Genomic DNA, 24,538 nt, shown 5'->3' on the forward strand with positions numbered 1-24,538 from the left:
TCCTTCTCCCGCCCCCCGCGTTTCCTCTCCTCCCCCACCCATTCTCGCACCCCGCCCCCAATACCCTTTCTCTCTGCCACTGTTTCACAGTGTCTCTCCCTCAATGCAGGAAACACGCGTTGAATTGCCACCGAATGAAACCTGCACTCTTACAGTGTCCTGTGCGAGATCAAGGAGAAGACAGGTGAGGGTGGTCTGGACAGGGGAGGCGGAGGGGAGGAGTGGTTGTTTCGTGTCTGGTCCAATCCCTTCAAATCCTGTCCTTGCCTCTCTCTCTCACACACAAAAGGCAGAGGGATGGTGGCTCCCCCCCACCCCCTCCCCCCTCCCACTCCCCCCCACTCCACTCCCCCCCCACTCCACTCCCCCTCCACTCCCCCCCCCACTCCACTCCCCCCCCCCACTCCACTCCCTCCCCCCACTCCTCCCCCCCCCACTCCTCCCCCCCCCACTCCTCCCCCCCCCTCTCCTCCCCCCCCCCCTCTCCTCCCCCCTCCCTCTTTTATCCCCTTCCCTGTGAGAGTAGGTGGATAGATGAGGGTTGATGGGGGGGTGTGTGTGTGTGTATGCAAGCCTGTGAAAGTGGGTGTATGTGTGCCCGTGAGGGTGAGTGTGTTTGTGTGCCTGTGAGAGTGTGTCTGTGAGGTTGGGTGTGTGTGTGTGTGTCTGGGAGTGAGGGTGTGTACATGTGCCTGTGAGGTGGTGGTGTGTGTATGTGTGCGTGCATGTGTGTGTGCCTGTGAGTGTAGTGGTGTGTGTCTGTGTGCTTCTCTCCTAGCCTCACTGAGGGTGAGGCGTGGTGTTGTTCGAACTGGGTTGCTGGTCTCCACACTGTGGGAGGATATTGTTTGGAATGAGTTGATGAGACAGAAATATCCTAAGATGATGGTTCACGAGTTAAAAGTCTAGCTCTGACGAAGGGAAAAGCGTCCATTTTTAGAATGCCTGCCTGCCGGGGGTTTTGGAAAATGTAAATGTCTATAAATAAGTGTGGTGTTTGTGAAAACCGGAAACGGGAATGATATTTTGTGACTTACTACTGGCTGTACTCATCGGCCCTTCGGCCTTTTTCTGGTGCCTTACAACTTTATGTGTGTGCAAACAGACTCTTGCACAAGCATTGCCTTGTGCAAGAACCATCATGCTCAGGCACCCTCACCGAACTGACCCCTCTCCCTTTGCTCTGATGCACCCTTCCACTGGACCCCCCTTGTATAGAGAGGCATCCTTCAAACATTGAAAAATCCCAGATGCAAAGGGACCTGGGAGTCCTCGGGCAGGATGACCTGAAGGTCAACGTGCAGGTTGGATCAGGGGGAAGAAGGCAATTGCAAAGCTGGCGTTCATTTCAAGAGGAATTAGAATCTAAGGCAGGGATGTGATGTTTAGGCTTTATAAAGCCCTGGGGAGATGTCCATGTGGAGAATTGGAACAGTTCTGGGCTCCTCGTTTAAGAAAGGATGAGCTGAAGTTGGAGAGGGTTCAGAGGAGGTTCACAAGGATGATTCCCGGGAATGAAAGGGTTATCGTACGAGGAGTGTTTGACAGCTCTTGTCCTCCACTCATTGAATTTTGGAGAATAGGGAGGGGGTGGGGGTATCTCATTGAAAACATTTTGAACGTTGAATGTGGGGACAGAGTAGATGTAGAAGGGTTGTTTCCCACAGCGGAGAGTCCAGGACAAGAGGGCACAACTTCAGGATTGAAGGGTGTCCACTTAGAACAGAGATGTGGAGGAATTTCTTCAGCCAAAGGATGGTGAATCTGTGGAATTTGTTGCCATAGGTGGTTGTGGAGGCCGGGTCATTGGGTGTGTTTAAGAAGAGATTGACGGGTTCTTGATTAGCCAGGGCATCAAAGGTCATGGGGAGAAGCTCGGGCAGTGGGAGAAGAATGGATCCACTCATGATGAAATGGCAGGCAGACTGGATGGGCTGAATGGCCTATGTCTGCTCTTGGATGGTTTTCTGTGTCCAGTGCTCCAAGAGGCGGGAGCGGGTTTGAAACCACCACCTTCAGGCTCCAATGCAAGTCGTGGGGCCCACACTGACATCTGACCTGCCAGCAATGGGGGCTAAAGTGTGGTGCTTGTAAACGGGTGCACGAGACTCCACACCTCTCTGCTGTAGGTGTGAAGATGCTGCACAGAGCCCCCCCCCTGAGAGCAACGGCACCCCCCCCCCCCACCCCCACACCACACACAGTTAACAAGTCCGAGGGTTGATGCCAGGTCCCAGTCCGGAGTGATTGACGAGCTGGGCTGTGATGCTCAGACGTACCATCGCATTGTTAGTGCCCGTCTGATAGGAAGGGCTCAGGATCAAAACATCAGTTATATACTTTACCTCCTGTGGGCACTGCGAGGCCGGCTGGGCTGTCACAGTTAGCACCATGCCATTACAGTGCCAGAGATTGCGACTGGGGTTTGAATCCTGTGTTGTCAGTGAGGAATTTGTACATTCTTCCTTGTGTTTGCATGTGTTTTCCACGGGGTGGGGGGGGGGGGGGGCTCCGGTTTCCTCCCACCCTTCAAAACGTACCGGGGGTCAATTGGAATTAACCACCTCTACTCCTACTCCTATCCCTGTTGTTTGCTGGTAAAACCAGTGGAAAGGGGGCAGCAGGTAGACACCCGTTTCCAGTTGAAGGGGGAACCCTTTGATCCCCGGGGATGAGTTGTGTTCAGTGGAAAAGCAGCCAGTGTCCCAGTTAAGGGCGGCCCAGTGGAAACGGTACAAAGAGCTTCCTATCCCGGTACACCGCCCGGCCAATTTACTGGGATGCCTGTGGAACAGAGAGGATTGACTTCTTCAGTTTCCGTGAAACCTCCTCCCATCTTCCCCTCTGTCTCTATCTCTTTTTCCTCTGTGTCCATTCATGGAGCCGAAATCAGTTCTCACCTTTCCACTTATCAGATCCAGTTGACTACCTTTTGTCTGGACTCCTCCACTCCCATTCTCTCCCCAGTCTTTATCCTCACGCCTTCCTGGTTTTTGTACCCTCGAGGAAGGGCTCAGGCCCGAAACGTCGGTGACGTATCTTTTCCTCCTGTGGATGCTGCGAAACCTGCAAGTTCCTCCAGCATCCTCTGAGGTTTTGCAAAGTTACTGTGCGCTGGACAGAAGATATCTGTTCCACAGGTTACAGGAGGGGAAAAGGCGATTGTGGAGAGATTTATCACTCTCGTGAAGCAAGGATCGGCCTTCATCCCAGGTCTAGAACAAAAGGTGGAAGCTTTGAGATTGACCGGAGGGGGCAACGTTTCCCCCCCCCCCACCCCCCCAAGGGTGGTCCTTGTCAGGAGCTCTGGAGACAACTCTGATGTTCAGAAGGCAGTAAAGCCTCTGTTATCCGGAATTCCAGCCACTGCTGAAAAAAATAAATGTTTAAAAATTAAATATAAGTAAGAATGAAATTTTTTTTAATTGAGACATACTGCGCGGTAACAGGCCCTTCTGCCCTATGAATCCATGGCGCCCGATTAATTAACCTACAACCCCCCCCCCCCCCCCACACGTTTTGAAGGGTGTGAGGAACTGGAGCCCCTGGGGAAAACCCACTCAGACACAGGGAGAGCGTACAAACTCCTCACAGACAGCACAGGATTCGAACTCTGGTCCCGATCGCTGGCGCTGTAAGAGCTCTGTGCTAACTGTTTGACCTCTTAAAAATTGCCAAAGTAAATGGTTCTCTGAAGTAACACGTAAACCTTTGATGGAGGTTGGGGCAAGTATCCAGCAACAGAGGGGAGGGCCTTGGTTGGGATTTGCTCGTAGCAACTGTTCAAATAATATTGTGAGAAGCAGAGATGGGGTCGCCCAGGATGAAGAGCTGGTTGATTGCCTCTCGCTGTTGAGCCGACTCTCTTAAAGTGTCCCTAATCCCTGCTTAAGTCGCTCCCGGTCAGAGACTTTATCTGTAAACATGATGGGGTGGTGGGTGGGATTAGTTATCTATAATGTTACTGTTCGCCTTTTGGGTGGCTCCGCGGAGGGGAGGAATCTGCAGATGCAACGACACGATAAATACTTTCAGAGAATGTGACTGAAAATTGGTTTATATATTCTTGCAGGTGAAGTTTGTTCAGTGTAGTATTTTTGTGTTTTAAAACTGTTTATTCTTAATGCAGGTGTTATTAGACATTGTAAGAGTAAGTCTCAAGCAAGCGGAAACTACACTTATCTGGCATCTACCAATCCCAGATTGTATGTGTCAGATACTAGGAGTGTTACTGTATATGGATGGGAGGGATGGGTGTCAAATTCAGGTGCAGGACTGGCCTAGAATGTCATCTGGATGTTGGACAGAAAGGCCTGTTCTGTGACTTTATGGCTCCCATCTCGTCCCTCTGAGACCTTGGATGGGGGAGGGGGATCTAACGATCTGGGGATGAGGGGAGTCAGTGTGCCTCAACTGCCTGATCCACTGCATTCTTCAGGTCGAGAGTGCTGTTGGGGAGGAGAGCCAATGTACTGGAATGGGTATTTCTGAGACCAGTTACTGCGGGGGGGAGGGTAGTGGGGGGGGGGGGGTCACTGAGCCGGTAACTTGGTGTCTGATGTGGACTGGATTACTGGCTTGCAATACTTCGTGTCAGTATGTGTTGGCTGGGGTCTGCTTCTCTGGGAGTGCGGTCACTGGACCCTCGCGCGGTGTGAACTGGGGGACCCTCGCGCGGTGTGAACTGGGGGACCCTCGCGCGGTGTGAACTGGGGGACCCTCGCGCGGTGTGAACTGGGGGACCCTCGCGCGGTGTGAACTGGGGGACCCTCCGCGCGGTGTGAACTGGGGGACCCTCGCGCTGGTGTGAACTGGGGACCCTGCGCGGAATGTGAACTGGGGGACCCTCGCGCGGTGTGAACTGGGGGACCCTCTCGTGGCGTGAACTGGGGGACCCTCCCTGCTGGCGTCAACTGGGGGGACCCTCGCGCGGCGTCAACTGGGGGACCCTCCCGCGGCGTCAACTGGGGGGACCCTCCCGCGGCTGTCAACTGGGGGGACCCTCCCGCGGCGTCAACTGGGGGGACCCTCCCGCGGCGTCAACTGGGGGGACCCTCCCGCGGCGTCAACTGGGGGGACCCTCCCGCTGGCGTGAACTGGGGGGACCCTCCCGCGGCGTGAACTGGGGGGACCCTCCCGCGGCGTGAACTGGGGGGACCCTACCGCGGCGTGAACTGGGGGGACCCTCCCGCGGCGGTCAACTGGGGGGACCCTCCCGCGGCGTCAACTGGTGGGACCCTCCCGCGGCAGTCAACTGGAGGGGACCCTCCCGCGGCGTCAACTGGGTGGACCCTCCCGCGGCGTCAACTGGGGGGACCTCCCGCGGCGTCAACTGGGGGGACCCTCCCGCGGCGTCAACTGGGGGGACCCTCTCCGCGGCGTCAACTGGGGGGACCCTCCCGCGGCGTCAACTGGGGGGACCCTCCCGCGGCGTCAACTGGGGGGGACCCTCCCGCGGCGTCCAACTGGGGGGGACCCTCCCGCGGCGTCAACTGGGGGACCCCTCCCGCGGCGTCAGCCGGGTCACCGTGATCCTCGTATAGAATCAGATAAGGGGGAAGGGAGGTAGAACATAAACAGTACAGGCCCCTCAATGTTATGCTAATCCAATCAAAACCCTCCCTACCCTGTAACCCTCTGATTTCCTTCCATCCATACACGCCCGTCTAAGAGTCTCTTAAATGCCCCAATGTTCCAGCCTCCACCACCATCCTTGCCAATGCATTCCAGGCCCCCACAACACCCTGACATCTCCCCTAAACTTCATTTTGTACAGGTGTCCTCTGGTGTTTGCTACTCCTGCCCTGGATAGTTGATGAGAAAGGCAATGGGACCAGTGTAAATGGGCAGCTCAAGTCAAGTTCAAGTTTATTGTCATGCGATTGTACAAGAACATCCTGACGAAACAGCGTTCTCCGATTCTCAGTGCAAAGCACATAGACACACACACCAGAAGTAACACACATACAGACAAGCAATACAGATGCAGGAGAAGAATTAATTTCTACAAATCAATATAGTTTCATAAATATGAGAGTCTTGGAGGGTCAGTGTGGGTGGTTCATTTGGTCATTCAGCATCCTCGCTGCCTCTGGGAGAAGCTGATTTTCAGCCTGGTGGTGCTGGCTCTGATCCTCCTGTATCTCTTGCCCGACGGGAGCAGCTTTCTCAGGTCCCACCCCTCCCCCGACACACCGGAGGTCTCCCTTGCCAATACACATGGTGGGGGGGGGGACACCCCACAGGGAGAGCATGCAAACCCGACACGGACAGCGCCGCAGGTGAAATCATGCGGTAGCATCACAGAGCAATCATTTATATAAACCACCTCACATCAATAAACAGTGTAAGAAAAGGTCAAAGTGAGGGCAATGTCTGGGGTTCATTGTCCGTTCAGGAATCTGATGGCGGGGGCAGGGGGGGGGGGTGGAGAGAAGAAGCCATCCTTGTGTGCTCGTTTTCAGGCTCCTGGACCTTTTCCCTGATGGTAGCAGAGTGAAGGGGGCCTGGCCTGGGTGGTGGGGTCTTTGAGGATAGAGCCCCCTTTTTTAAGACAGCCTCATGTCGACGTCCTCGATGGAGTGAAATCTGGTGCCTGTGATGTAGCCGAGGTAGCAACCCTCTGGAGTTTATTCTTCTCCTGAGCGTTGGCGCCTCCAACCCAGTGATGCAACCAGCCAGAATGCTCTCCATGGTCCACCTGTAGACTTTTTCAAAAGTCTTCGGTGACGTACTGAATCTCCTCAAACACCTCACAGAGTAGAGCTGCTACCGAGCCTTCTTCATGATGGCATTGACCCAGAGGCTCCAGGATGGATCCTGGAGATGTTGACCCCCCCCCCCGCCCCCCCCAGGAATTTGAAGTTCTTGACCCTCTCCCCCACTGCGCCCTTGATGAGGACTGGGTCGTGTTCCCCTGACTCCTCCTGGTCAGCAACCACCTCCTTGGATCTGCTGATGTCGAGCACAAGGTGGTGGTTGTGGACACCTCTCAGCGAGCTGATCTACCTCCCTCCTATGCGCAGTCGTTGGTGAAATTTGGATGTGGTATTGGAATTTCCTGTGACCGCACGGCCGTGGGTGTGGAGCAGTGGGCTAAGTGAGTCCTTGGGGCGCACCTGTGCTGATCGTCAGTGAGAAGATGTTGCCACTGAACCCCATTTCACTTGTTTAATGTTCCATCTTCCCCCCGCCCCCAGTGCTCCAATACTTTCACAGGCTCTTTCTCTGTTTCACCTACTTTGTCTCTCAACTGGTTTTGCTTTTATTTAAAGCTGATTTTGCACATCTTTCTTCAGCCCTGCCCTACCCTGTTTTTCCGCACCCACTGGTGCCCACTGTAGATTGGAGGGCAGTATCCAGTAAACATCATCCTGTGTCCGACCTTCCCCGATCCTTCTCCTCGCCCAGGAGGGGAGGGGAATCTGGAAGGAGCCTATTATTTCAGAAGGTTTCAGGTTTGAGTTCCTTTTCTCATCATGTAATAATGCATTAAAAATGGAACCTACATGATATACTATAACTCACCATGACAAGGAGCCACCCTTAGTTGCCCACCACCCTTTGAGAAGCAGAAGAGAATTCCTGCGGGTCCGTGGATTCGCTCCCACAGACTCCTGATCGATCCGTCGGCTGCCTGAGCCCCAGATCCCAACCTCCGACATGATCGGGAAGCCTCGACCCCTCCGGGAGCTCCTTCTTGCCCTCATTAGAGTCCCCATTACTGTGAGCGGCCCGTGCGGGTGTCCCCATCCCTCCAACCGCAGCCTGAGGGGACCCTCGTCCGTTGGGACCCTCGCTGATCTGTCTCCGTCCTAGAGGGTTCCAGAGGGATGCATCCTTCCAGGAAAGTGGAACGATTCTTTCCCTGAAATGGCTCTGATGAAACAATGAGAGCTTTGACATCAAACTGGGAGATCCTGTTCCTTGGTGGAAGGACTGGTTTTTATGGCTTAGTTTTGCCGTTTGCAGAAGAAAATCTCACCATTTAAGAGCGATTTCAGAATCAGAGTTTATTGTCATGAGAGTCACCAAATTTGTTGCTTTGCAGCAAAATCACGAGTGCTGGAGATACATTTTAAAAATATAAATAAATTGGTGCAGAAGGGGACAGAGAGTGGGGCCGTGTCTGGTTCTCGTTGTCCGTTTGGGAATCTGATGGTGGAGGGGAAGAAGCCGTCCTTGTGCCGCTGTCTTCAGGCTGCTGGACCTTCTCCCCGATGGTAGTAGTCTGTCAACCCTGTCAATCTCCCACTCTCCCCGCTCGTGGTTAAGCTGCTTCTGATTTCAATGGGATTCAATCCCGGAGAGACTGGGCTATCACTTCGTTGATCACTTTGGCTCTGCTCGCTGCAGTAACATGGATCTCCCAGTGGCCACCATCCCGTTCCCTCGCTGACGCGTCTGTCCATGGTCTCGTGCACGGCCAGACTGAGACCACCCGCTAATTGGAGGAACAGCACCTCATTTTCTGTCTGGGCCCCCTCCAACTGGATGGTATTAATATCGACTTCTCTGGCTTTTGTTAAACCCCTCCATCACTTCTTCCCTCCCCCCTCCCCCAATCACCTTCCCCAGCTCTGTCTCCCCCTGTCTCCTTTCACACAGGATAAATTCTCACCTCCCCTCCCCCCTTCCACATCCAATTAATTGTGGGTTTGACCCCCTCCCCCATCCTGCACTGCCTGAATCCTGAGACTTCCTGCTTCTGACTAATTCTGCTTATTCCTTGAGGAAGGGCTCAGGCACGAAACATCGGCTCATGTATCTTTGTCTCCTATAGACGCTGGAAAGACCGGCTGAGTTCCTGTAGCATTTTGGTGTGTTCTTACCTCAATCTCAGCATCTGCAGACTTCTGTGTTACATGCAGCCCGGATTGTAAGCGGGACGTTGCCAGATTTCTGGAATGGCAGCGCGCTAACTCGCAATGTGGGGATTAGCGGTGCCTCGCTGTGGCCGTGTCAGACAGTGATTGATGTGCTCCCGGGCTGGGTCAAACTCGCGTTTTACTCTGCTAGCTCTTCCCAAGGGGCAGGGGGGCTCTGCCGCATTCCCATGGGATGGGATGCAACTTTACCCGGGGAGACTCCTGCAGGACGCATTCAGAATCCGAATTGATTGTCACAGAAGTGTCAAGAAATTGGTCATTTTGGGGCAGCATCACATGTGGAAACATTGCTGAAAATTACATTTTTAAAAATTAATTTGGTGTAAAAAGAAGAGAAAGTGAGGCAGTGTCTGTGGTTCCTCTCTCCTCTATACCTCTCTCTATCTCTCCATATATACCTAAATCCTATTATCTATCGGTATCTCCTCCTACCTCTCTCCCTCTTTCCCTCTAACTCCACATCTCTCTCCCTATATCTCTCTCTCCCTTTCCCTCTTTCTCCACATCTCTCTCTCCTTTTCTCTCTATTTCAACCTATCTCTCTCTATATATTTTCTCTCTATTATCTCTCACCCCTCCCTCTCTTTTCACCCTTCTCCCTATGCTTGGACCACAGCACCAGCCACGTCAGAATGAACGTGGTCCATGCCTTCCCAGTGTCCAAGACAGGACCCCCACGGTGTGTTGGGTTATTGGGGAGGGGTGGGGAGGGGAGGAGAGAGAGAGAGAGGGAGGGAGGGTCTATTCCAGAACTGGGAACAGAAGCCAAGGCATCCTCCACGATGAGTTCAAGGTTCATCCCCAGTCTCCTGCTGTGGGAGAACATGCAAATTGGGGGTGAGAACAGGGTCTTTGAATGGGGCAGTAATGGAGAGGTTGGGGTTACCAGGTGGGATGCCACAATTTAGGTTTACACTGATCTGACTGAACAGGCAGGAGGATTTGGGCTCCTGTGGTGTTTATCATTAATTTACCTGTCACCTCGAACAGATTCTTTGTTGTTATTTTTAAATTCATTTCTGCGTACATTAGCCAGGGTTTTTTTTTAGATCCTTTCTCGTTTGACCTGGATTTGGAGAATCTGCGCGGTTTCATTTTGCTGACAGCGCAGTATACTGTTAATGAGGCCTCCAGGAGCCGCAGTGGCCTGTTCGAGGGGTTGCCAGGGTCAGTGGAGTCTGGCTGAAACCTCTTGTCCGGATGTGCTGATCCACTGGAGGGGGACGATCAGGGGTGGGGTGGGGGTGGTCCTTCCGCACCCCAGGGTCAGAAACCGAATTTATCGTCACGAAATTCGCTGTTTTACAGCACCGTCATAGTGAAAATATTTATATAAACCACCGTACAACAATATATAAAGATTGTCCATGGAAAGTCAAACTGAGGCCGTGTCTGGGGTTCATCGTCTGTTTGGGAATCTGATGGCAGAGGGGGGGGCGGGGGGAAGAAGCCGTCTTTGTGCCACTGGGTGCTCGTCTTTAGGCTCCTGTACCTCCTTCCCGATGGTAGCAGAGTGAAGAGGGCCTGGGGTTGGGGGTCTTTGAGAATAGAAGCTGCTTTCTTAAAGACACCGCCCCTTGTAATATGTGCGGGAACAGAGGAACCTTGGGGTCCAAATCCATACATCTCTCGAGGTCACCGCACAGGTTGATAGGATATTAAGAAGGCCTGTGGGACGCTGGGCTTCATTAGTCAGGGGATTGAGTTCAGGAGTTGAGAGACAACTCTACAAATCTCTGGTGGAGCATTGTGTTTAGTTCTGGTCACCTCATTACAGGAAGGATGTGGAAGCTGTGGAGAGGGGGCAGAGGAGATTCACCAGGATGTTGCCTGGTTTTGGAAACAAGTCTCATGCAGCAAGGTTAGCAGAGCTGGGACCTTTCACTTTGGAGCGAAGAAGGACGTGAGGAGACTTAAAGATTCTGAGAGGCATTGATAGGGTGGACGGCCAGCACCCATTTCCCAGGGCAGGAGTAGCAAACACCAGGAGGACATCTGTACAAAGTGAAGGGAGGGGAGATGGCAGGGGTAAGTTTTTTTTTATGCAGAGTGTTGTGGGGGCCTGGAATGCCTCACCAGGGTGGAAGGGAAATAGAGGGTAATGGGGTAGGGAGGGTTTAGATTTATTTTGGTAGGTATATATGGGTTGGCATAACATTGTGGGCTGAAGGGCCTGTACTATCTGACTAACCCCAGAAAGAGGTAGGGGGAGGAAGTGAGTGAGGCCAGTAGGCCGAGATCTGGAGTTGTGTACAGACTGTGTAACTGCGATGAATAACTGCTCAATAAAACAGTGCACAAGTCATTCGCTGGCTCGTTACCGCACCCCCTGAGTGACATAATTTCATTTTTCTGCGCGCGTGGTGTATGATGGGTGTAATTTTAAACATGTTTGACAGTATATTGTACACTGGGGCCTGCTCATGAACAGGATCCCACGTTTAACACCGACTTTAATCAATGGGAGCTGTCAAGGGCTTGGCAGGGAGTGAATTGTGCACGGCTGCAGGGAGGCCAAGGTCGGGGGCTGTGTGTCTGCTTCATTCCTGGGGGTGGGGGGGAGGCCTGCCGGGCTGACGGCCATGTCACCATCCCCTGGGTGTGTGGAATCCAAGGAGGCAGTGGGGTAGGTATGGCTGAGAAATGTCTGGGCAGATTGGGTGGGTTTAGAAAGATGCAGGCAAAGCGGGGCAGGTGGTGCTAGTCATCGTGGGCAAGATGGCCCAAAGGGCATGTTTCCACTCTGGCGCGTTCTCTCTCTCTCTCTCTCTCTCTCTCTCTCTCTCTCTCTCTCTCTCTCTCTCTCTCTCTCTCTCTCTCTCTCACACATACAGACCTGTCTCTCCACCTCTCTCACTCTTTCCCTTTTCTCCCTCTCCCCTCTCGCCCTTTCTGTCTCCCTCCTCTCTCTTTCATTCCCTCCTCACCCCGTCTCTCTGCCTCTCACCACCTCCCTCCCCTATTCCTCCACCCTCTCTTTTGCACTCTCCCTCTCTAATTCTCTCCGTCTCTCCACCCTATCCCTTTGACCCCCTTCTCTCATTTTCTCCCTATCTACCTCTCTCTCTCCACCCTCTCTCTTCCTTCCTCCTGTCTCACCCCCCTCCATGCATCTTCCCTCATTCACCCTGCCGGGTGTTCAGATCCCCCGCTAGTCTGACCCCTCCCCCACCCTGAACACGGGAAACTGTCAGCAGGGGCAGGCCACTTCCTCTCTACCCTCTGCATAATCAAAACCTGCCATCTCCTCTGTGCCAGGGCACTGTAGGCTTCAATTCCTCGATTGGCCGACTATTTATCGAGTTCCACCTTCGGTGCATTGAATCATCGTCCCTCTACCATCCCTGGGGGTGTGTGGAGGGAATAGAATTCCGGCCTGGGAGAATGCATTTCCATGCACCTTTGGCCCTGCCTCACCAAAGTTACTATCTCAACGTCACAAATGAGTGAAGGTGCACACCGACAGGCTTAAGGCCCATTTCTTCCTCTGCAGCCATTAGGCTCTTGAAGGAACCCCATGCCCTTGCACGGTCTTGTTAGGCCGAAGGCCTTGCAGAAACAGTAACACAATTTATTGTCTTGAGTGTTTCATGGAATTCGTTGTTTTGCTGTGAATTACATTTCAAAAATATGTAAATAGTGCAAGAAAGATAAGAGAAAGTGAGACCGTGTCTAGGGGTTATCCGTTCAGGAATCTGATGGCGGGCGGGGTGGAGAAGCCATCCTTGTGCCGCTGGGTGCTCGTCTTCAGGCTCCTGTACATTTTCCCTGATGGTAGCAGAGTGAAGAGGGCCTGGCCTGGGTGGTGGGATCTTTGAGGGTAGAGACACCGCCTCATGTCGATGTCCCTGATGGAGTGAAGTCTGGTGCCCGGAGTTCACCACCCTCTGGAGTTTTTTTCTGTCCTGTGCATTGGCAGTGATGCAACCAGCAGAAGTTTACGAGAGTCTCCGGTGACGAACCAAATCTTCTCAGTCATCTCGCCTTCTTTGTGACTGCATCAACGTGGAGGCCCCAGGACAGATTCTCGGAGACGTTGACATCCAGGAATTTGAAGCTCTTGTCCCTCTCCCACTACTGAGTCCTCAGTTGAGGACTGGGTCATGTTCCCCTCCCTGGTTTCCTACTGAAGCCCACAATTGGCTCCTTGGTTTTGCTTACATTGAGTTCAAGGTTATTGGCGTGTCACCCCTTAACCAGCTGGTCTATCACCCTCCGGTACACTTCCTCATTGCTGTCTCTGATTCTGCAGATGATGGCAAACTTGTAGACAGCACTTAAAAGGTGCCTGGCCAACGATCATGGATGTAGAGCAGAGCAGTGGGCTAAGCTCCTATCCAGTGTTGATCGTCAGTGAGGAGACATTGCTACCGATCCACACTGACTGGGGTCTTCCGATGAGGAAGTCAAGGATCCAGTTGCGGGGGGCTGGGTGGTGCAGAGGCCCAGGTTTGGAGCTTGCTGACCAGCCCTCATGGTGTTGAAGGCCGAGCTGTAGTCCATGAAGCTGTCGTCCAGGTGATCCAGAGCTGAGTGGAGAGCCAATGACATTGTGTCTGCTGTGGAGTTATGGTGATGATCGGTGAATTGCAGTGGGTCCAGACTTTTGCTTGGGTCCATGTTAATTCTGGCCATGGCCAACCTCTCAAACTATTAATCACAGTAGATGTGGGTGTTACTGGGGGATGGTCATTGAGGCAGCTCACAATGTTCTTGGGCACCGAGATGATTGATGCCCTTTTGAAGCAGGTGGGAACCTCTGACTACAGCAGGGAGAGGTTGGTAAAAAGGGGAATCTATTCCACAGCTCAGCTCCAGCGAGGTCCCGTGGGCCAGCCTAGAGAGTCTTCTCCCTCCCCCACCCCCGGTGAAAGCCCAGAGATCTGAGAAGATGAGGAGAGATCCCAGATTACACCGTGGCAAGGAGCTGACAGACAAGAGCTCAATGACTCATGTCCCCTGCCCGAACACGTCCATCATGTTCTGACTCGCCAACCATTCCAGGTGCAGCCTGGGATTGTGGACACTGGCAGCTCTCGGAGAGCTTTGTTGCTTCAGTGCGAGTCTCTAGCCTTCCCTTTGTCTTGCCCGGCCTCTCGTTGCCCAGCAACCTGGCCTGTCGAGGCCTAGGCGAGGAGGGCTGACTCCCCGGCAATCCTGTGGCTAACTCTGGGGGAGGCTGCTGCTGCTCTCAAGGCTCCACCAGGGCAGGTTGCCGAGTTCCACACCATCCATTGCAGAGTTCCCCAGCATGAAAATGCCCTTCAGCCCATCCTGTCTGTGCTAGTCCCATTCGCCTGCTTTTGGCCAATAATCCCTCCAAACCTCTCCTATCCACACACCTATCCAAATGTCTTGAATATTATTTATCTCCACGTCGACCACTTCCTCTGCCAGCTCATTCAAGTCAAGTTTATTGTTATCTGATTGTACAAATACTACCTGATGCAATGCAAAACATGCAGACACACACCCAGACGTAACACACAGACAAACAATTCATATGCAGGACAAGTACTCATCTACACAGATAAATAAATATTGTTTCATGAATATGAGAGTCTTGGAAGGTCAGTGCAAGTTACTTTGGTCGTTCAGTGTCCTTGCTGCCCGTGGGAAAAAGCTGTTCCTCAGCGTGGTGGTGCTGGCTCTGATCCTCCTGTATCTTTTCCCCAATGGAAGCAGCTGTAAGATGCTGTGTGCAGGGTGGAAGGGTCAATGATTTCATGCCCCCCTCTTCAGACAACGAACCTGGTCGATCACGTTGATGGTGGAGGAGGGAGACTCCAGTGATCTTATCCTCTCTGCCGCTCTTATAATCCTGTGGATTGACCTCCGATCCATTTCTCTGCAGCAACCATACCCACACTGTGATGCAGCTGGCCTTGACGCTCTCGACAGAGCTCCCGTAGAAGGTTGACATGATGATGGCCGGCAGCCTCGCCCGCTTCAGTCTTCTCAGGAAGTGCAGTCTCTGTGGCGCCTTCCTGACAAATGAGGAGATGCTGAGTGTCCACGATAGATCACTAGTTAAGTGAACTCCAAGGAACCTGGTGTCTCTGCTCTCCCCACGACAGAATTGTTGATGTGTAGGGTGCTCGTTCCATACTCCCACTGCCCTCTGTAAGAAATATGGCCCTTCACCTTAAATCTATGGCCCCTAGTTTTACTTTGACAAATAGAACTTCATGATTTTGTAAACCTTGGCACAGTTGGCATGGCAGTCAGTGCAGTGCTGTTACAGCGCCAGCTATCGGGGGCCGGGACTCGAATCCCGTGCTGTCTGTAAGGAGTTTGTACGTCTCCCCATGTCTACGTGGGTTTTCCCTGGGGATTCCTGTTTTCTCCCACCCTTTAAAACATACCGGGGATTGTTGGTTAATTGGGCAGCATGGGCTCATGGGCTGGAAGGGCCTGTTATCGTGCTGCATATCTAAATTTTAAAAATTAACATTTAATTTTTTTAATTATATTTAAATTTAAAGTTCATAAGGTCTTCCCTCAGCCTCCTGTGTTCCAGGGAGAAAAAGCTTGATCAACCCGGCCTCTAACTTTCAGAACTCCCCGTGCCAGAACATTCTCTGGATCAAGGGGATCAGAGGAGGTTCACATGGACGATTCCGGGAATGAAAGGGTTATCATACGAGGAGCATTTGACAGCTCTTGGCCTGAACTTGTTGGAATTTAGGAGAATGTGGGGGGTGGGGGGGGGGATTTCATTGAAACATTTCGAACGTTGAAAGGTGTGGACAGAGTAGATGTAGTAGATGTTTCCCACGGTGGGAGAGTCCAGGATAAGAGGGCACAAGTTCAGGATTGAAGGACATCCACTTAGAACAGAGATGTGGAGGAATTTCTTCAGCCAGAGGGCGGTGAACCTGGCGGTTGTGGAGGCTGGGTCATTGGGTGTATTTAAGGCAGAGATTGATGGGTTTTTGATTGGCCAGGGCATCAAAGGTCGTGGGGAGACGCCAGGCAGTGGAGGGGAGAATGGATCAGCTCCTGATTAAATGGCGGCGCACACTCAATGGGCTGAATGGTCTCTTTTTGCTCCTGTGTCTTATGGATATCTTATTTGAGATGCGACCATCTTAGGAAAGTTGACAGACAACATGATTCAGCGGGGTACATCTGAGTTCAGCGTATTGTGGAATGGAGTTGCTTCTCAGTGGTCAGGGCTGAGTAGGGAGATGGGTTTCATACAAGTGTGGTGCAGCCTCCAGTCGCTCCTGCTTATGTTCACGTCAACCTACCTCGTGACAGTTGAGAATCAGGAGAAAGCAACCCAATCCTCGTCGAAGGGTCAGCAGTGGAGAGGGTGAAAGGACGTCAAATTCCTGGGTGCGACCGTCTCCAAGGATCTGTCCTGGACCCTCCAGGTCGATGCAGTCACGAAGAAGACTCGCCAGCAGCAAGACTTCATGAGGAGTTTGAGATTAGGTCTATCACCAAAGACTCTTGCAAATTTCTTCAGGTGTGCGGTAGAGAGCATTCTGGTCAGTTCCAAGTTGATTCCAGAGATGGGGGGGTTGGCCTATGTTAGGTCTGCTTTGTTCATGAATGAGTGAGACAAACACCAGACTGAGTCGAAATCAGGGTTCTTTGTTCTTTATTACCGGATTGTAACACTTGCAACTAACCATGTTAGTCGGAGAATGCATTCTGCCGTTATCAGCAAAATGGTGATTTTTTATACCCTTGGATACATGCTTAGAACATCATCATATCATTACTTGTCCAATGACTAAAACTGTTGCTATCCTTTCCCTGCTAGCTTCCTGCCTCTCAATCCATCAATGTCTCTCTTATCTTGTAAGTACAAGGATGCATTCACATCTTGTTACAGCCCTGTACAGGGTAACTCCTTACACATTCCCATCTCATGATGTTTTACCTTACACCTATGAGGAGAGATGGGCGTCTGGGACTGTACTCGCTGGGATTTAGAAGAACAAGAGGGGATCTTATAGAAACTTATAAAATTATGAAATAAGATAGAGGTAGATAAATTGTTCCCATTGGTGGGGGGGACCAGAACTAGGAGACATCGCCTCAAGATTCAGGGGAGTAGGACGGAGATGAGGAGAAACTGCTTTTCCTGGGGGAGAGGGAAATCTGAAATTCATTGCCTGTTGAAGCAGTGGAGGCGACCTCTGTAAATATATTTAAGACAAGGTTGGGTAGATTTTTACGTAGTGGGGGAATTAAGGGATATGGGAAAAAGGCAGGTGGGTGTAGATGAGCCCATCATCAGATCAGCCATGATCACATTGAATGGTGGAGCAGGGCTCGACGGGCCGGATGGCCAACTCCTGCTCCCGTTTATAATGTTCTTAAATGTCTTTGGGAGATGTGAGCTCCTTCGCCGCCCACTTCCAGTCACCACCCACCCCACAACCAACCACCGCCTCCCGAGGCTGATCAGGAGGGAGCCAGCCCACCTCGTGTTGGGGGGAGGGGGGGCTAGACTCTGAGGCACTACCTTGAGCAGCAGGAGGTGGAGGGGGGTGTTTGATGGGGTGTGGTTCATTGTTGGGCTTTGCTTGCGTTGCTGAGGCGTGAAGTTTCTGGACAAACAAGTTTTACCTTCAGTTGGCAGGTGTCCTGTACCGCAGTTGTGCACACGTGTGTGTGGGTGTGCAAGCTTGTGTGTGTGGGTGTACGGGATATATGCGTGTGCGTAAGTATTTGTATATCCGCATGTGTTTGCATGTGAGTAGGGGAGTGGGGTGTGTGTATTTTACAGACGAGGGTGATTTGTGCAGGTGAGTTCCATGTACAAGGAATGTACCTCCTGGGACTGATCCGCGACCCCTGTTCCCACCTCCCTGGGCCTGAGGTTGGCTCTGGGCATGAGAGGACAGGAAGGATGTTACGGAGTTTGGGATTGGCTCTGGGCATGAGAGGCGGGTACTGGTGGAATGGTGAAGATTGGTCTGTCCCAAGTTGAGGGTGGGCGACCTTCCCTGGCTCAGAGGTGACCGTTCCCGGCTCAGAGGCGACCGTCCCCGGCTCGGAGGCGATCGCAGTGGGTGGGAGATGTGTCCCGATGGCCTGGTGTGACTTACCTCTCTCTGGGTTTCAGGCCTGAGCATTCGGAGCAGCCAGGAGGAGGAGCCGGTTGACCCCCAGCTGATGCGGTTGGACAACATGCTGCTTGCGGAGGGGGTGGCTGGCCCGGAGAAGGGAGGGGGCTCGGCTGCAGCAGCAGCGGCAGCTGCAGCCTCGGGAGGCGTCTCGCCGGACAACTCCATCGAGCACTCGGACTACCGGGCCAAACTGGCACAGATCAGGCAGATCTACCACACCGAGCTGGAGAAATACGAGCAGGTAGTGGTGTGACCTTGGTGGTCCGCGCGGCGAGGCTGCGCTTTGTGGGTGGGGGGGGAGTGGACTGTGCCCTGCGGCCACAAGGTGGGTCTGCAAGGTGAGGAGTTTATGCCATGGGACCGTGCAGGGGCCTGCGCTGTGGGACCATACCTTGAAATGTCACATCACAAGCTGGTGCAAAACCTCAGCCTGGAAGGAGGATTACTGCCCCCCTCCGCTCGCACACACCTTCCATCCCATCCCCATCACACTGTCCCTCATTCCATCCCATCACACTGTCCCTCATCCCGTCCCCAACACACACTCCCTCATCCCATCCCCATCACACTGACCCCATCTCGTCCCCATCACACTGTCTCTCATCCCATCCCATCACACACTTCCTCCCCCCAACCTGTCCCCATCACACCCCCCCCATCCCATCCCCATCACACACTCCCCCCATCCCATCCCCATCAAACACTCCCCCCCCATCCCATCCCCATCACACACTCCCCTCATCCCGTCCCCATCACACACTCCCCTCATCCCGTCCCCATCACACACTCTCCCCATCCCGTCCCCATCACACTGTCCCTCATCCCGTCCCCAACACACACTCCCCCCATCACACATTCCCGGGGTCGGACTCAGATTGAAGCTCCCTCCGCACCGTCCCATCGCTGACTCCCGGGGTTGGACACAGAGTGAAGTTCCCTCTGCACCGTCCCATTGCTCACTCCCAGGGTTGGACAGAGTGAAGTTCCCTCCACACCGTCCCATCACACATTCCCGGGGTCGGGCACAAAGTGAAGCTCCCTCCGCACCGTCCCATCGCACACTCCTGGGGTTAGACACAGAGTGCTCCTGATCCTGTCACGGTTACCATCCACTGATTTCACATAACCACTGAATAATCCAACTTTTTTAAAGCAAATAAAAGATCAGGGACAGAGAGCAAGGCCCCATCTGCATCAGAGTCAGAATTTATTGTCGTGAACAAGTCATGAGATTCGTTGTTTTGCGGCAGCGTCACGGGGCCAACATTTATTTAAACCACCTTACAAATTAAATAAAATAGTGCAAGATAAAGTCAAAGTGAAGCCGTGTCTTGGGTTCATTGTCCTTTCAGGAATATGCAGTCGGAGGGGAAGAAGCCGTCCTTGTGCTGTTGGGTGCTCATCTTCAGGCTCCTGTACCCCCTTCCCAATGGTAGCAGAGGGCACCACCTGGGTGATGGGGGGTCCATGTGGATAGAGGCTGCTTTTTTTAAGGCCTTCTCCCCATAACCTTTGATGCCCTGGCTAATCAATCCCTGCCTTAAATACCCCGAATGACCCGGCCTCCACAACCACCACAAATTCCACAGATTCAATGCCCTCTGGCTGAAGAAATTCCTCTGCGTCCCTGTTCTAAGTGGTCGCCCTTCAATCCTGAAGTTGTGCCTTCTTGTCCCGGACTCTCCTGCCGTGGGAAACAACATTTCTCTGTTGTTCAAAGTTTCAACGTTCGAAATGTTTCACTGAGATCCCCCCATTAATTCCAATGAGAACAGACCAAGAGCCTCGTATGATAACCCTTTCCTGCAGGCCAATGGGGACAGAGCTTCTCTCACCGTCTGTCACTGGTCTCTTTCCTTAACAAAGGAGGTTTATTCAGAGGTGGGAAGAAACCACATTAATGCAGCATTAAAGGCCTGTGTTAATGATACAGATGCAGTCCCCGCATTAACAGCAGGAGCTTCATTATGTCTCATCTGTTTGAATTGGAATATGAGGGGTTCTCGATTAAATGTTTTCGTCAGGACCCCTTTCCTCTGCTCACGCTGGGCTGTGGTCTGGGGGTGGTCTGTCCTCCTGCACCCTTGGCCTGGGCATCGAGACAGGCACTCTCCCACCTGCATGCATCAGGTCAGCGCGACGCTGTTACTGCGCCAGTAACCCGGGGTTCGGATCCTGCGCTGTCTGTCCGTTGAGAGTTTGCACCTCCTCCCCATGTCTGCGTGAGTTTTTCTCAGGTTGGGGAGGGGGCCTCCGGTTTCCTCTTGTCCTCAAACGTACCGGGGTCGTAAGTCAATTGGGCAACACGGGCTCGTGGGCCGGAAGGGCATGTTACCGAGCTATACATCTAGATTTAAATTTAAATATCCCTGACCATTACCTCTCCCCATCTACTCTTCACCTCCCTCCCCTCTCTAGAGCTCACACACATTTCCTTTCTGCTCTCGCGCACACTTTCCCTCTGCCCGTGTCTCACTTTCTATCCATCTCTCTCTCTCTCCCTAATCTCTGCCTCAATCTCTCGCCTCTCTGTGCACCCCATCTGTTCGTTCTCCATTCATCTACACTCCTCTCCCAATTTATTTTCTGTCTCTCCTCCGTTTTTCCTGCACTCTCTTCTCTCTCCCTTCCTTCCACTTTTTCTCTTTCCCTTTCCCTCCCTCCATTCCTTTCCTGCCTTTCTCTGCACCGTTCGTGTCCTAACCCCCCCCCCCAATCTCAACCCCCACGGAGTGTTCCCGCCACCCACTCCCCCACCTGCCCCAGGGCGAGCAGAGGGCCGTGGTCCCCATGGAGTATCGCGTGCCCTGCCCTCTCCCCCTGACAAGGGTGTGAAACCGTGCGCCCACAAGCTCCGAGGCCCGTTCGTCCCTGCAGCTGTCATTTTACCTCTACTCTTGTTCTGTGGTTAGCGCAGCGCTGTTACAGTGCCAGTGACCCGGGTTTGAACCTGGCGCTGTCCATAAGAAGTTTGTACGTTCTCTACATGTCTGAGTGGGTTCCCTCCGATGGTTCAAAAATGTAGGGGGGGGGGGGTTTGTAGATTAATTGGGTGTAATTGTTTCTAGATTTAAAAACAAATGTGAAATGAATTATTTTTTAATTACAAGTGTTAGAGGTGACCTGTTAGACTGCTCGCAGAAGAACCCTTCTCATGGTCCACTGAGAAGCTGAACCTGCATCTTCCTGTGTCCGTCACAGGCATGCAACGAGTTCACCACACACGTGATGAACCTCCTACGGGAACAGAGTCGGACACGGCCCATCTCTCCCAAGGAGATCGAGCGGATGGTCGGCATCATCCACCGGAAGTTCAGCACTATTCAGATGCAGTTGAAACAGAGCACGTGTGAGGCTGTTATGATCTTGAGATCCAGGTTCCTCGACGCCAGGTGGGTGTGGGAGGGGTTGTGATTGGGGTCTTCTTGAGCGGCTGCCACTTCCTGAGAAGACTGAGTCGGGCGAGGCTACTGGCCACCATCCTGTCACCCTTCTACAGAGAAATGGATCGGAGGTCAATCCACTGGACCACAAGAGTGGCAGAGAGGAGCATGCAGTCTCTCCCCACCCATCGAAGTGATCTACCAGGATCGTTGTCTGAAAAAGGCATGCAGGACCCTTCCTCGCAGCACACAGCATCTTTCAGCTGCTCCCGTCGGGGAAGAGATACAGGAGGATCAGAGTCAGCACCAACAGGCTGAGTGAGAAAGTTGAACTAATCTCCGATCCATTTCTCTGTAGCAACCGTCCCCACACTGTGATGCAGCCAGCCAGGACGCTCTCCATCAAGCTCCCGTAGAAAGTCGGTGTGATGGTGGCCAGTAGCCTCGTCCACTTCAATCTTCTCAGCAAGTGCAGTCGTTTCCTGATAAGTGAGGAGATGCTGAGTGTCCACGATCAGTCATCAGTTGAGGGAACTCCAAGAAACTTGGTGTCTCCGCTCCCTCCACCACAGAGTTGTGGTCTCTCCTGGTTCTCCTGAATCCACGATCATCTCCTTCGCCTTGTCCACGTTGAGCCTCAGCTTGTTACTCTTGCACCTTAACAGGAGGATTCATTGCCCAAAATGGCCGGGCAGGTTTGAGGTGCAAGGGTACAGCGGTGAAATGCCTCGGCCATGTGCAGAATGGTGGAGCAGACTTGATGGGCCGAGCAGCCCACTTCTGCTCTCGAGCTCCAATGGTCTGAGGGAGACGTTGAAGAGCGAGGTGGGGAGATGAGGGCAGGGGCGATGAATCCTTGAAAGATCGGGGTATTGGATGGTGTTGGGGATCAGGCCCAGAGGAGGGGTGGTCATGTTGAGTGGGTGGCCACTCCCGTTCCTCTGCTCTCCTTGAACGGGAAACAGGTTCTTCGGTTCCTGCGTTGTTTTGCCCGCCAACCTAACCTCCAACCACCCCCCCCCCCCCACTTTCCTTCCGCAGGAGAAAGCGACGGAACTTCAGCAAGCAGGCCACGGAGATCCTGAACGAGTATTTTTACTCACACCTCAGTAACCCATACCCCAGCGAGGAGGCCAAGGAAGAACTGGCTAAAAAGTGTGGCATCACTGTGTCGCAGGTCAGTGTATCCCAGGTTAGACCCGTTCCACCTTCTCGCTGCTTCCGTCCGAGTCCGCGACCTCTGCACTCTCTCTTCTGCCTCCAACATGGTGGCACGATTGGCGTAGTGGTTAGCACAACGCCTTTACGGTGCCACCGATCGGGATTGAACCGGGGTTCAAGACCTGCGCGGTCTGTAAGTACGTTCTCCATGTGTCTGCGTGGGTTTTCCCCGGGGGGGGCTTCGGTTTCCTCCCACCCACCCGGGGTGCAGATTAATTGGGTGTAAATTGGGCGACATGGACTTGCGGGCCAAAATGGTCTGTAACCATGTTGAATGTCTACATTTTTTTAGAATTGTGGTGTAACCTCTCAGCTGTATTCTCATGAACACAAGGATCCCACCGGTCTCCACCCCCTCGTCTATGTCCTGTCGTCTTCAGGGAGCCTTGGATGTGTCGTCCAAGTCCCTGCGTTTTACTATCTTCAATCCCATTGAAGGGGGCAGTGGGCCTCCTCCCGCACTTAGACCCTACAGATTCCTTAGAAATACTAACAACATTCTGCACATTATTAGTAACCGAGCAGAAGCTGGGTTTTGATTTTTCCCCTTCTTTTCCTTTAATTACGACTTCATTCTCAAGAAATGTTATCGCTCTCGGTTCACAAACACTAATGGCCACAATATTGTAGCTAAAACACCGGAAATTTTGACAAAAGCAGCCGGCAGCAACAAAAACAACAGCGCTTGCTGGAGGCGCGCGCAGATGAGACCACGTGATTGGAAGCATCGTTGTCATTGGGTAATAACGACCGCTCTGACAGGAGCGGTTCAAAGTGTAAACGAGGGTCGAGTTTTCAGAATCAGGATTTATCATCGTGAACAAGTCATGAAAATCGGGTGTTTGCAGCAGCGTCACAGGGCAAACATTCACATTATAAAACATTACTATAAAAAACAAAAATCGTGCACGAAAAGTGAGGCCGGGTCTGGGATTCACAGATCATTCAGGAATGTGATGGTGGGGGTGGAAGAAGCCGTCCTTGTGCTTGACTTCAGGCTTTTGGACCTTTTCCCCGCTGGTGGCCTCGGGGTGGGGGTCTTTGCTTTTTCAAGACACTCTCTTGTCGTTTTATCGATACACATGAGCTGGGCTTACGGAAAATCTTTTTGTTGTTATAATTAACTACAGGAATATGTTTATAAAAAATAATAAATTTCTGCTGAAACACTGCATTAACATTTTATAGACAGTCATTTTGGTGTCACCCCCTCTGATGGTGTCATCTGGTGGTGCCCCCATATAGTGATGCCAGTGTTGAAGAGGTACTGCTGGCCATATTGATCCCAGCGTAGCAGTTAACGAAACACATTTACAGCGCCAGCGATCAGGTCTGGGGATTCAAATCCCACACTGTCTTTAGGAATTTGTATGTTCTCCCCATGTCTGCGAGGGGGGATCCAGATTCTTCCTACCGTTCATAATATACTGGGAGTGTAGGTTAACAGAAGGGCCTGTTACCGCGATGTACGTCTAGATTTAAAATGTAAAATGCATCAGCCCATACTCTACCATTTCTCGGCCCAGCTCACCAACTCATGATCACGCAGCAGATTAAAAACTTCCTCCATCCCCGATCTTCATGTAAAGTTACTGACACTATCTCCAACATTCATTTCCAGACCGTTTACGGGATGTGAAAGGTCTTGTGTAAATGCAGGTCTACTCTTTCGTGATCTTTTTAAATGACCAGGATGAGGAAGTGGAGGGATAGGTTAGTAAGTTGGCAGATGACACAAAGGTTGGGGGTGTTGTGGACAGTGTGGGGGGCTGTAGGAGGTTACAGCGGGATATTAATAGGATGCAAAACTGGGCTGAGGAGTGGCGGATGCTGTTCAACCCAGATAAGGGTGAAATTGCTTCATTTTGGTCGGTCAAATATGACTGCAGAATATAGTATTAATGGTAAGGTTCTTGGCCATGTGGAGGAGCAGAGGGATCTGGGGATCTGTCCATAG

The 24,538-nt window shown here is 52.4% G+C and overlaps 1 protein-coding gene across 5 annotated transcripts in view; it reads left to right on the forward strand.

Moving 5' to 3' along the window:
- The window catches only part of LOC138754664 (pre-B-cell leukemia transcription factor 2-like), a 40,792-nt gene that overhangs the window by 4,327 nt on the left and 11,927 nt on the right, over positions 1-24,538 (forward strand). For 3 of the 5 annotated variants that reach the window (XM_069919274.1, XM_069919272.1, XM_069919270.1), the window contains exons 3-5: positions 17,974-18,218; positions 21,179-21,369; positions 22,402-22,552. In XM_069919274.1, the coding sequence (XP_069775375.1) occupies positions 17,974-18,218; positions 21,179-21,369; positions 22,402-22,552 (587 nt within the window). The remainder of the gene's footprint in view (positions 1-17,973; positions 18,219-21,178; positions 21,370-22,401; positions 22,553-24,538) is intronic. The other 2 variants (XM_069919273.1, XM_069919271.1) reach the window with 1 other exon arrangement.

Source organism: Narcine bancroftii, chromosome 2 (assembly GCF_036971445.1).
Source record: "Narcine bancroftii isolate sNarBan1 chromosome 2, sNarBan1.hap1, whole genome shotgun sequence".
Taxonomy (NCBI): domain Eukaryota; kingdom Metazoa; phylum Chordata; class Chondrichthyes; order Torpediniformes; family Narcinidae; genus Narcine; species Narcine bancroftii.